Genomic DNA, 13,779 nt, shown 5'->3' with positions numbered 1-13,779 from the left:
TGAAAGGGCATTTTTTGAGCCGGTTCTAAAAATATATCGCATTATTATACTTCCGTCTCTTGTATTCAAATTTTTCTAAACATTCCAAGTATGGGCTCCTCCACTACGAAACCCACGAATTATTTTTTGTAAAATATACCTCAAATAATACCCAATATCCTCGTATCTAACCCCAAGAAATTAATTTCGAAAATATTTAGTTTCAGTAATTTATTTTTTATTATTACAAATTGTGATCTATCAATCGATCAATGAAACGGCCTCCTAGCCTAAACGATAGTGACCCTGCCTATGAAGCAGGGGGTCCCAGGTTCAAATAACGCTAAGGGCATTTGTTTGTGTGTTCATCACCAGTGGCGGATTTGCCCTAAGGCCAAGTAAGCCCGGGCCTAGGGCAGGAAAATATCAGGGGCGGCAAAATTGTGACAAAAAATTCGCTGATGATAACAAGAAATAACTCAACGCTGGTGGCTTAAGCGGTAAGAGCGTGCGACCTGCAATCCGAAGGTCGCGGGTTCAAACCCGTACGGAACTTATGCATTTTCGAGAAATTAGAGAATTTTACTGTACATATGTACACCAAAAAGCCTTTCAGAAACATAGACGAGACAAGGCAAGAGTTATTTTGCAGTGGTGACAGAGCCCTGGCGTCTATTCCCTCAACCAAAAGTGCTCTAATGCAGCACGCGAAACGGGCGGGTTATCAAGCTGGACAATTGTGGGGAAAGGCTGACAAACTTGACCAGAAACTAACGCCACCCCAGCACTGGGGATGGAAGCAGTCAGATGACAATATATGGGAACCATATTGGACCACACAAGAAACGCAATGGAAAGTGGGTACAGAGTTGACGAGGTGTGGTTGTGCCATAGAATGCCAAAAGAGATCGTGCATATGCAGACGCAATAAACTACCTTATGCGCCCATCAGCAAAAAATGCTCTAATAAAAAAAGTCGTAACATTTCCTCGTCCTTTTTCTTAGGTACCGAATGCATCTTACCAAAGAAAGTTGTAAACCAAGTTTCAATACTCCGGGAATGATTTTACTCGAATGACATTATACTTACTCTTCTTGAATAATTCGACGTCACATAAAAAAAAAATACTAAATCTATATATTTTCGAAATTGATTTCTTTGAGTTAGATATTTATTTATTTAAGAAGAAACAAACAGTCGTTTACAAATAGGTTTACAAAAATATTTCTTAAATTAAGACCTGGAGTTTCCTTATTATATATAAAAATTGCAGTCTGTAAAATAAAGTAACATAAACATAAGGTACTAGATTAGTTTGAACATATAGGTATACTCACGAGAGTCGGAGTGAAATTAATGGGTATTGATTAAATTACCGGAAAGAGACATAAGTAATGAAAAATTACATACTTAATTAATTACCGAAAAGCACGTTTTAGTGAATTTATGGAACAGTTAAACAAATCTAAACTATAAAGTTTTTCATTTTCGTTAAAAAGTTTACAAACACGTCTCATAAATACATTTTTTACATAGCATGTTCTACTATAGGGAATGGAAAACATTTTTTTCTTCTGACATTGGCGCTGACGTCTATGAGGAACTCTCAAATGTATTTGATGTAGTAGTGAGGGGACATCTAACACATTATTCAATATTTTGAAAAGTAGGACAGAGTCTACACAGTCTCGTCGACTAGCAAGAGTTTGGAGTTTATGATGTGTCAGAGATTCATTATAGTTAAGGTGAGTATGACCAGTTCTAAAATCGAGGGTTCTAACAAACTTCTTTTGTACTCGCTCCACTCTATCACTATGAACATTATGGTAGGGTTTCCAAACTGCGCAGGCAAATTCGAGGTGGCTGCGGACAAAACTGTTAAAAAGGATTTTGTAAGTGACACTATTTTTAAATGGCTTTCCTAATCGTAAAATGAAACCTAGTTGTTTGTACGCCTTTTTTATAACCGAGTCTAGATGAGGTATAAAAGATAGTTTTGAGTCCATAATAACTCCAAGATCGCGAATTTGTGTTACTCTACTCAGACGATTGTTGCCTAATGTGAAATTATAATTAAGATTATTTTTTTTCTTAGAAAAACTTATAACATAACATTTATTCAAGTTTAAAAATAACTTATTTTGGGTACAAAATGTCTCTAGATTTTTTAAGTCATCTTGGAGCAAATAATAATCTTCAATAGAATGAATTATCTTATAAATTTTTGTATCGTCTGCGTAGAGCAGCACTTTCGAATTTTTAATATATTTATCTATGTCATTAATAAAAAGCGTAAACAGTAAAGGGCCTAAATGAGATCCCTGTGGTACCCCGGAACCAATGGACTTCCATTGAGAGGCGTAGCCTGCTAGAACAACACATTGGCTCCGATTCTCTATATATGATTTAATCCAGCGGAATAGGTCTCCGTGTATTCCAAGGTGCCAAAGCTTGAGTAAAAGTGTATTGTGACATATTTTGTCAAAAGCCTTGGCAAAGTCTGTATACACGGCCTCTACACTTGCGCCTCCATCCATCGCTACTAAGATATCACTAGTGAAAGTCAATAGGTTAGTGTCTACCGAACGACCTTTGTAGAAACCGTGTTGATTAAGGCTAATATGATTTTTGACTACTTGGGACAGTTCATTTGTGACTATCTTTTCGAAAATTTTGTTAAATTGGCATAATTTTGAAATCGGCCTATACTGTTCAATATTTTGGCTAACTTGACCCTTGGGGATAGGAGTTACGAAAGCTTTTTTCCAAATTTCAGGAACACAACCAGTTTTAATTGATTTTTGGAAAAGAATAGTGAGTGGGGATGATAAGTTCGCTGAGCATTTTTTTATAAAAATTGGATGAATACCATCAGGGCCTGCACCTTTGTTGGTATTGATTTTATTCAATAGTCTATGGACAATGGCACGGTTAATATATATGTTACTTGCGTCAATTAAGGGTTCAGTTGGTGGCACCAGAGTATCAACTCGAAAATGAGTATCTGACTTTTCAAAAACGGAGTGGAAGTGATCATTAAATAAGTTACAAATTTCTGCACCGTCTGAGGACGTGCAGTCTTTATATTTCATAGTCTTTGGTATTTTATTTTTAGTATTAATCGACTTAATATACGACCAGAAATAATTCGGGTGTGATTTAATTTTGTTTTCCGCGTATGATATATAACCGTTGTAGCACTGTAATTCCATTTTTTCTGCGCGTTTACGTAATATTTTAAATGTCTCGTAGTCCAAAGGATTACGGTATTTTTTCCATAACCTATGAAACTTACGCTTTTCACTAAGCAACTTTCTTAAAGGTTTGGTGTACCACACCGGGACAGACGATGACATATTAATCCTACGCCTAGGGATGTGAATACTAATAAGTTTATTTAAAATATCGTAGAATTTAGTAACACAGCCAGTCAAATCACTATTTTCAAAGAGTGAGTACCAATTTATTTTAGATAGCTCCAAGTTAATCTTGCTATAATCACCACAATTAAAATTATAAATAAAACTAGGAATCGGCTTAAGAGTGGGTTCAAATCTTAAAATTACATCTATAGTTAACGCTTTGTGGTGATTATCTTCAAGCGTGAGTGGCTGGTCGCAAGCAGCGACTGTACAATCTGTACTGCAAAAAATAAGGTCGAGAATGCGATTGTTAACGTTATGTACACAATTAAATTGTTTTAATTCAGTGAATGACAGAAAATCGTGCATTATTCTTGTTGTGTAAGTGTGTCCCGTCATTAAAAGCATTCCCGGGGACGAATGAGCCAGCCACTCGGCCTCCGGTATATTAAAGTCTCCGGTAATCAAAAATAAATCATTCGGCCTTTCAACAATAATGTGACTAGCTATTTCAAAAAATGACTTTAGTGTGTCCCTATGTCCAGTACCTTGAGGGATATAAATACAGGCTATATGAAAAAAGGATTGTTGTTGTGTATTGTGAGCGCTTCGTTTACATGGGTCGAGCGGGACAGACACCCATACACAATCACAATAGGCTCGCGGCGGCACGGGCCAATCGCGGTGCACCGGCTGGCAGCGCGCGCGCACCGCCACCGCTGAGCCACCGCCGCGCATCGCGCCACTTTCCTCCGCTGACCGGTCGCATCGAAATACGTTAAAACTCGAATCAAAAAATTCTCCATCAAAAAAATCTGGAGTTAGCCAGGTTTCCGTCAAACAAATAAATTCATAGTCTGACTGAGCCACTTTAGAGAAAAACTCACTAGCTTTTGTTCGTAATCCCCTCACATTTTGGTAATAACCAGTAAAAACCGTATTAGCCATTTTCAGTTAGTAAAAAAGTTTCTAAACATGATATTAGATTTATTGGGTACATAACGCCAGTCAGAAGTAATAAATTAAAATATGGGTTTAATTTTGACACATTGTTATAGGTAAGGAAAAATATATTATAGTGTTGAATAATATATTTAAAAGACGTGCATGCATTGTATTTACGTAACAGAACACAAAAAATATATCGACGTAGTAAAATGTTTGTAGTGTTACTAGTGTTATACAAACGTAGCATTAGTGTAAATTTAACGGCCATATAATGGAAAATACAATGATATTGAGTGCATTTTAAACCGGTAGAGAATGTGAATATATGTATCAGAATGTGAAACATGACAGAGGGATATAGGTTCAACAACAGATGTATAATCGATAGTATTATAGATAGTCACTTGATCCTATTGAGATCAGATTCGTTACTTATTATTATAACTTTGCTTTGGTCGGTTTTTCGGACGAAAATTTTGCAGTCGCGTATCCATAGATAAGAATAATTGTGTTCCAGCCTCAGTTGTCTAGCCTGCTTCAGTAATAACTTATTTGCTGGAGTCAGGTGATCGCCGACGTACACGGCGGCGGCGGGCCCTGGCAGGCCGATGTCAGCTGTTGTCAGACCGCGGCGCGCTCGCACGGCAACGAGTAATTCGTTTTTACGATTTCGCTGCGTAAATCTAACAATAATTGCCGGTGGTCTGCTATTCTTTTGCGCTTCGTCCTGGTTTGATTGGAAGCGGCGTACCCGGTGAATAACGTCAACATCACTGTTTTCTAGTTGAAAACCGACCTTGGTAGATATGTCACGTAGTATGGTCATTACGTTTTCTCCCTTGGAGTACGGTATACCAGAGATCTCCAAATTATTAAGCATTGAGTATTGTCTGTTTGCGTTATTTTCGATAACTAAGCGATTAATAGCTTCCTGAGCTTCATCAAGAGATATGAGGATATTGGGTATTATTGGAGGTATATTTTGCAAAAAATAATTCAACGGTAATAATGTGATATATAAGCGGCTCCGAATGCCCTTTCATCTTTCATTTAATACCACACTATTGGTTTCTGAACAAAAATTATTTTTTTCCATACAAAAAAAGATGACGTCATAACTCCTTTCCTTTTTTTTTGGTGCTTATGGGTCAAATTGATTCAAATGGCCTAAAGATTAATCGTGCCGATTTTTATACCTTTAACACCATTTGCAGCTGTTTTTGGCCAACTATGGCCGTTGGCCGCTAGCACTAAATATACTAATTTAACATGATGTATCAGGCATGATCATTAATAACTCTATTTGCCCTTTATATCGAACGTAGATCTGATGTCAAAACTGTAGAGTAATGCTACAATAACGGGGCTGAAGCCGCTCTTCGGTATTGTTGTGCGCATAGCTCCTAAACTACTTCGCGGCCCACTGAAATTCTGCGTAGATTAGAAACATAATATAACCTTTAAAAATAACTAGAAAAATCATCATCATCATCATCATCATTTCAGCCATAAGACGTCCACTGCTGAACATAGGCCTCCCCCTTAACTAGAAAAATAATTTTTAAAAAAGCGAACTTAGTTAAAAAGTAAAAAAAATATTCTCCACTTTTTTTATAAAAAGAAATCAGAAACTAAATCGAAACATGAAGTAATATACGTTATTAAATGGTGTATAAAATGTAGCAGTTAGTTTGGTTCAATATAATATCCTCTAAGCGAGTCGTGGCTGGCATTTGAAGAAGTATAAATGTCGCCTTTAGTCAAATCTTCTAAGACCCATTATTTTTGAAATGGGCTTCAAATTGTAAAAATATTATGTGGTCGCGTCGAGAAGTTATACATGTTAACATACTCGAATGTAACCGAAATCGGAGACCTCGACCATTTTACCCTGTCCGCTTCACGTGAAATGCCCCATATACAATGATCTTTTATAAAAGATCATTGCTCATATACGAGAAAATGCACAGTTAGAAGTATGAAATGATTTTTTATTTTTATTTGGGGTCGCGCGACTAAAGAGACAGACTTTACAGTGAACTGATTGTATTTTTTAAGGTCGTTTTCAATAATACGTGTATACTGAATGAGTGAAGAAAACGAAATGAGAAATAAACGAATGAGACGGGCCATGCTGATACAATATCAAGTTTCAAATGAACGCTATTAAATTTTTTTATTTCATTAAAAACCATCACATAATAGTAAATTTTCAACATTGCTTTTATTAACTCTATTAGACGACAAAGTTCTATTTTTTTCATTAACCATTATTTTTCGAATAATTTAAAAATTTGCAAGCACGTGGGTTTATTTTTTTTATCAATTTTAAGCGAGAATTATTTATTCTTCCTGTCTTTTCCAAGTTACAAAGACGGCAACATTATGTTTGCCATTATAGGTCAATGAACAACATGAAGTAGATACCAATTATCATAGTGCGACCGAAACATTAAAGGGAAATTTCAATATTTTATAAAACAAGTTGTTTTAATGGTCAGAAGCATTATTCGACGTATGAAATACTAGATTTCAACTATTATCAACAAAATCAAGCGTAACCAATTGTATCCATAGATATGTTTGTTCAAAAGTAGTCAGTATCAAATGGGTGCACAGGGCACAAAATAGAACAGAATGGCAAAAAATGAAGGAGGAAGATAAAAAGCGAAGAGTCAGTATTTAATGTTATCTTACCTTGCCAAAGAATAACATTTTACTAGAGAAGACATAACTTTTACCGCTGTCCTTTTTGCGTAGAATGATTGGTACGAAAATATTCTCGAATAAAAACTAAAATTCATACTAACAACTCGTTAATTGACTGAAAAAAAGTCTCTCTCACGTGTCTTGCGTTGTCAGACGGCAAATATATTGCCGTTACCTACCAAAGGGTTAATGATACTAGGTTTGATACGACGAATACGACCGAAACAGATTTAATTACGAATGTGACCACTAACCAGAAACGAACAGGTCAATATTTATTTGACGAATTAGTAAACGAGATAAGAAGCGAAAGAGACATACAACGAATGAGACTAATGAAGAACGTGAAGAAAATCTAATAGGACAAGTCGCAGACCCTTTGGCTAAGGTCTGCGACTTTGTTGTACCTCCTTAATAAGGTAATGACAAAAAACGAAAGTCGAATACAGAACGAGTGAAGAATACGAAATAAGAAATAAACGAAAGAGACAGGAGATGCCGATACCATATCAAATTCAAACGCTATTAAATTTTATTATTCAAAACCATCACATAAAAGTGAGTTCTCAACATGGCTCAAACTTTTTTTATGAAAACGGCCACTTGCAATTTTTTTTAACTATTTTCCGACGTTTTTTTTTTCTTTTACCCTTTAGCCAATTTTTGAAGCAATGATTTAAAAATTTGCAAGCACGTACGCTTATTTATTAATTTTAAGCGAGAATTATTTATTCTTTGTCTTTTCCATGTTACAAGACACCAATATGTTTGCCATTGTGGGTGCCAATGAATGTCATTACGTACCAAATATACCAATTATCATAGTGCAACTAAAACTTTGTAATGAAATTTAAAAAATATTTATTTTATTGCTTAGCATTCATTTGAAATTTGATACATGAGAATTATGATTATCAACAAAATCATCATCAATCATTCATAGATATTTTTGTACAAATGTAGGCAATATCAAAATATCTAAGATCTTGCCAAAGAATTAAAATTTTATGACAGATGGAATAACTTTTGTCAACTCTCCCCTTTTTCGTAGATTGGTACGAGTATAGTCTCCAAAACAAACTAAAATTTGTATTAACTAACAACGCGGTCATTGAGAAAAAAATTAAATGACAGCAAATATCCAGTCCAGTCCAGAAATTAAAAGGTGTATGTGAAGTCCCCAATCCGCATTGGGCTAGCGTGGGGACTATAGCCCAAGCCCTCTCGCGCTCGAGAGGAGGCCTATGCCCAGCAGTGGGACGTTTATAGGCTGAGATGATGATGATGATGATGAAATATCCAGTTACCCATAAAGGGTTAATTAAAATTTAACTACATATATAGACAAAATATAAATAAGGCCCCATATAGAATTAAAAAGCACCGATAGTATTTTTTTGGCTTTTATTACTCTTACAATAACAGGAGGTTCTTAGATCCTGGAAGGATACAGCATCTGAAACAAAAAAAGGAAGTGTTCAGTAATTTCGAAAGATAACAGGCATTTTATAAACTTGGGCCTGTAGGAAGAACAAATAGTTATTATAGAGTTGAGTGTTGAGACAATGCAAATTAAAAACGTTTTCTACGATTCTGGATTAAATCTGCAAAGGATATATAATCGAATCCATTGGTACTAGGGAATGCAATCCCGCATGAGGAACTCAATCCCGGTATTCCGCGGGATTGCCATTTTAAGTCCCGCGGGATCCCGGTATTTGCGAGATCCCGCAAGTTAGTATACAATTTTACGAATTAGTACTAAATATGAAGGTTGAAAACAAAAAGTAAACTAAAATTAGAAATAGTACATATTGTATTAAAAGAATACGGTATAATGACAGTAATCAAGAATTTAAGAACGTGTGTAAAGGCTTAATTAACGCGATTTCGTAAGTCCTGTACCACTCGTGGCACACACAATGTTTTTCATCACACCTGTGAGGAAAAAAGAGGGAAAACAATAAAAAATCTGCCTAATTTCGGACGTACCTACATTAACAAAATTCCCTGGGTACAAATTTAAGATTTACGGACCGCGTCGCCTACGTAAAATAACACCTTTTACGAGCAAGTGTGATGAAATAAATAGACAAATTCGGGTAAAATGCTCTTCCGTGTCATTACCCCTTTCCTCCATAGATGCATTTAGGCTCCGTGAAGAATTTTCGCCAGTAGGCACGTGCCCGAGCCTACTGGCGAAACGCTCGTCGCTCTTCGATCCCGCAAATCCCGCGGGATCCCGCTTAATTTACGAGCGGGATTAATCCCGCAAATTGCATGCGGGATCCCGGTATTTCGGGATCCTGGTATCCCGGTATTGCATTCCCTAATTGGTACCTAATGCTGATGACAGTGATGATTTATATTTTTAAGTAAAAATACCTTCACAATTGGATGTGACTAACGATTAGACACGAAATCGATTCCGTCAATAAGTAGAGTCAAACTCCAATTTGCAATTGAGTTCCATTTTACATAATGAAACTCAACGATATTACAATTTATCTTTTTATTTTTATAACTTATATTATATACTTTGGTGATTTGTGTCTATGATAAATAATGAGATTATTCTAAGAATAGACATTCTAATAAGCCACAAAGATATATTTTTTGCCTATTAAGATTCAAGTTATTTAATTATAATAATCAAGCATGAGAATGTGTAAACATGCACAAAATCTGTTTTAGTTGACGACGCGAGGAAATACGTCATGCTTCCTCAGCATGAGGCCACGGGGGCATCAAAGACGGGTTTTTGTAAAAACGAAAATTAAAATTTGCAGAAATATATATGTATTTAAGACCCTATAAATTTGTAAGTTAATTCATTCCATCATGTTATGACACTTATGCAAGTGCATGAAAGTATGTTGGCATATATAAACTTAAATGTGTATGTATTGATAGTCAATTTGTGTGATAATAATGTCTTGTAATATTTTGGAATTCACGGGCCTACAAATCCTGGTCTTTTGATAGGCTTGCGTGGGGATATAGATCCAACACGTAGAGGCCCCTTGGAGAGCTTTAATGTCATGTAGAGCGCCTGCTGGAACCCATTCACAGGCGCAACAATAAACACCCATGAACCGGTCGCAGCAGGCATTGGGACTATTGCAGAAAAAGTGAATAGTATACCGGTCTATGGATTGAAGTTTATCAGTGGATGGACAATAAGACTGGGCTATTGTAGAGAAGTCCGGACACCTACCATAACAATGCTAAAACACGTTATCGAGGCAGGTGGTGACTTGCCGCTTACTAGATGGGCCCCTGAAACTGCCGTCGCAAAGACGACCAGGAGCAACATCGGTGTGAGCGGCTCAGGGGTGTCGAGAGGTGTGCGCCGCTTTCTACCCAGTGGCTGTTAACAGCCACTGTGCCAACTCGCGTCTTATGCATCTTTCACTTCCACCCCTGGAGCATATAGCTCTAACGACTCCTCTCTGGACGGCCAATGAAGGCAAGCCAGAGCTGAGAGTCCTGCGGGTCCCCTTAGGGTCCACTCCGACCGACGAAGACACGCCGGAGACGGAAACCCTGACCGACTCTCGGGAGCACTCGGGTCCGTGGGGTCGTTACTCCCCATCAGCTCGCCACAAGCTGCCCTTTCTTGTAATATTTATTCATTAATTTAATTTACTGCATTTACTGTATTAAGTACAATAAATTAACTGCAAATTAATTTACGTCAATTTTCGTAAAACAATGGAAATAAAATTAACTTAAACTAATAAGTGTAAAAAAAGTTACTTGTATTGCAACCATTTTTAGAGCAAATGCAAGAAACGTAGGAAGATTGTTACTCTAATTTTGATTGATTGCATAGTGTTATGGGTAATAATCAGAGCTCGGATAGGGTGAGCTATTTGCCTTATATATGACATAAGACATGTCAAATTATAAGGCAAATAGCTCACCCTATCCGAGCTCTGGTAATAATGGAAGAAATTTAATAAGACTCTGTTAAAATCTTAGCTGCATAAAAAACTTGTCAGTCATCCTTTAGTATAAACCCATAAGAATAAAAACGCATACACATACGCTTTACGCATACGCGTAAAGAATTGGGAGGCACACTGAGACCTTCAGACACAGGTCGCTACCGGCGACCATACTTTGTTAGCTATTTGTGTATATTGAAATGGTTGCAGTTTTTCACAATTACCCTGCTTGCTATGTTTAAATTTAATCATTATTACTGCACATGAACTTAAAGCAAAGCTTCGAGATAGAAATTAATTATTAATACATTTTCTAACTAAAAAGGGTGACATCATACAAAAGATCAACTGTTTGTATGTTCAAACAAATAAACAGTGATGTTCTGTTTATTACTGCCAATTTAAATTTCCGATCTTCACAGGCGGTTTCTGCTCTTAAATTGGAATTATGATCGAAATTTATATACCTACACTTGAATAGTTTAGCCACTAAAACACTAAAACAATCAGTTAAGTCACTCAATCAATCTATTTGGGGATATTCGAGCACCACATTAAATGCCAGTAATTTACATTGTGCTGTCTTTGCAGTCTAAAGCGGCATGACTTGTTTTAGGCTCCAGCCCCTTCTTAGTGATTTAACATAATTTCGCCAGGGAACTAAGTAGTAGTATCCGCAGATAAGCTAGACTACTTACCACTCTTATTCTATGTCCCATGGCATGTGCGGGGAGGTTGGACTTGAAGCGTGCACGAACTCCACCAGAGTTGCCATGGGGACGGGTCACCTTGCCCCAGATGGCACGCAGCTTGGTCTTCTTGCCACGGGGTCCTCCGGCGATGGGTGTCCTCTTCTTAGCGCGGTACACGTACACGCAACGCTTGCCAGCGTAGAAGTTAGCGTCGACACGATCGCGTGCACCTTCAATCTGGAACCCATAAGATTCTTGTCAACCATCATGGACCAGTCATGTACATTTTCAATATCACAATAAAGTGTATCAGTATAAGTAAAACCACATGGTTTGGTTCAGGTTTCAAATGTCTAAAGGCATCATTTAGAAAGAACTTCTACTTTAATTAAAATATTTAAATCAGCTGATAAATTGATAACAACAAAATAACTGAGTACAAACACTCGCAATGCTTAATAATTAAGATGGTAAAGTGGTAAAGAAAGAATCTGAATATTATCTGGCCGGCATTCTTATCACAAAAATAATAAGAGTAACAATTAACTTCCTAACCTATAACAGCATGGTCTAACCGAACGTAGAGATCGCACAGCGGTATCTAACAAATTAATAGTAACCAATAATAAGATGAAACGTACGTACCTTTAAAAGCGCCGTGTTTTCGTGTTGGTTTCTCAAACCACGTTTGTAGCCAGCGAACACAGCCTTGGCATAAAGTCTGCCATGTCGTGGTTTGGACGACACTTTACGGATCGCCTTCGGGGGCTCGGCTGGAGCCGCAGGAGCGGCCTTAGCGGCCTTCTCCTTAGGCGCCTTGGTTTTAGGCGCTTTTGCCTTTGGCGCAGGTGCCGGCGTGTCAGCCATTCCTAAAACAGACTTGCACTGTTAATCACTAAACTGACTTTGCTGCTCACAACTGACTAAGGTTATGTTGACATTTGAATGGAAACAAATCGGTAAATATCTTCTTTAAAATCGATAATCCATTATATCTACTATTAACACACAGCGGTAATAATGTTTAACCAGCAATATAAACGTATATTTTAAGTGCGAACCTTAATTTATAAAAGAAATCTTAAAAGTAATGGCTCACTAACCGGATATCAAATTGTGGAAAGAAAGAGAGACGGTGTTGCCAAGATTTACCCAAAATAATTAATTATGAGGCAAGCTAATAATTAAAATTACCCAACTGCATATTATAATTTCGTATTGTTTAGAATTAAGTATGTTGGTTTTTTTAAATCGTATAATAATAGTTTCCGTAATATAGTCGCACCAAACAAAGTCGGCAGCGGATTTGATAGCCCACGTAGTGTAAGTTTTATGTATACGTCATAATTTCATAGAAGTTTGACGTTTAAAATGACACTTGCACTGCGTGGGCTATCAAAATCGCTGCAGCCCTTTTACGGTAACTAGAGACTTTTTACGGTTTGACTATAAACAAAATGAAAATAAAAGAAACGCCGCGCAAAGTTATATTAGAATATTAAGCATTAATATTATCGATTGTATTAGCCCAAAATGTACTTACTTATAGTCAGACCGTAAAAAGTCTGCAGCGATTATGAAGTGCAAGTGTTATTTTAAACGTCAAAAATCTATGAAATTATGACGTATACATAACATTTTAGATTTGATAGCCCACGCTGTGCAAGTGTTATTTATATGTCATAATTTCATAGAAGTTTGAAGTTTAAAATAATACTTGCACTGCGTGGGCTATCAAATCCGCTGCGGACTTTTCTTGGTCTGACTCAAACTTTAATTTCGTTATTACCTATAACAAAATCGTCTAGATCCAGAAAAGTCGACCAAGTTGCTCAAATAAAAATGACTAAAATGTAATATTTGAATTTTTTTAAGTAGGTACCTAATATTGACATGTGCATCCACATGTCAGCCTTTAAATATCCACATCCTCATCCGCGAAAGTCAAAAATTCTGCATCAGCAACTTCCCTGCAACACACTTCCACGTTATTTATTTGACGTATAAAGGCGTGCTTTTTCCGTAGGAGCTAAGCGAACCAGTTTTTTGAATCCATTAGAAATATAAGAAACAATGTTTTAAAATTGTGAAAAAAATATATCTTATACTTAAGGATCTGGCAGATACGTTTTGGATCT

The 13,779-nt window shown here is 36.7% G+C and overlaps 1 protein-coding gene and 1 long non-coding RNA gene across 3 annotated transcripts in view; one reads left to right on the top strand and one right to left on the bottom strand.

Moving 5' to 3' along the window:
- The window catches only part of LOC134679018 (uncharacterized), a 473,913-nt gene that overhangs the window by 279,319 nt on the left and 180,815 nt on the right, over positions 1-13,779 (top strand). The window lies entirely within an intron of this gene.
- Positions 8,390-12,779, bottom strand: LOC134679017 (large ribosomal subunit protein eL33). 2 transcript variants are annotated; one of them, XM_063537817.1, is made up of 4 exons: positions 12,703-12,779; positions 12,287-12,510; positions 11,648-11,878; positions 8,390-8,455 (listed from the first exon to the last, which is right to left on the bottom strand). In XM_063537817.1, exons 2-4 carry the CDS (start codon positions 12,506-12,508, stop codon positions 8,432-8,434), a joined length of 477 nt encoding a protein of 158 aa, XP_063393887.1. In that variant the 5' UTR covers positions 12,509-12,510; positions 12,703-12,779; the 3' UTR covers positions 8,390-8,431. The 2 variants fall into 2 exon arrangements, with proteins under 2 accessions (XP_063393887.1, XP_063393888.1); XM_063537818.1 differs by having other exon boundaries at positions 12,745-12,762.

The sequence above is a fragment of the Cydia fagiglandana genome, chromosome Z (genome assembly GCF_963556715.1).
Source record: "Cydia fagiglandana chromosome Z, ilCydFagi1.1, whole genome shotgun sequence".
Lineage (NCBI taxonomy): Eukaryota > Metazoa > Arthropoda > Insecta > Lepidoptera > Tortricidae > Cydia > Cydia fagiglandana.
The sequence above is the reverse complement of the archived record's forward strand: the minus strand, read 5'-3'. Positions and strand labels throughout refer to the sequence as shown.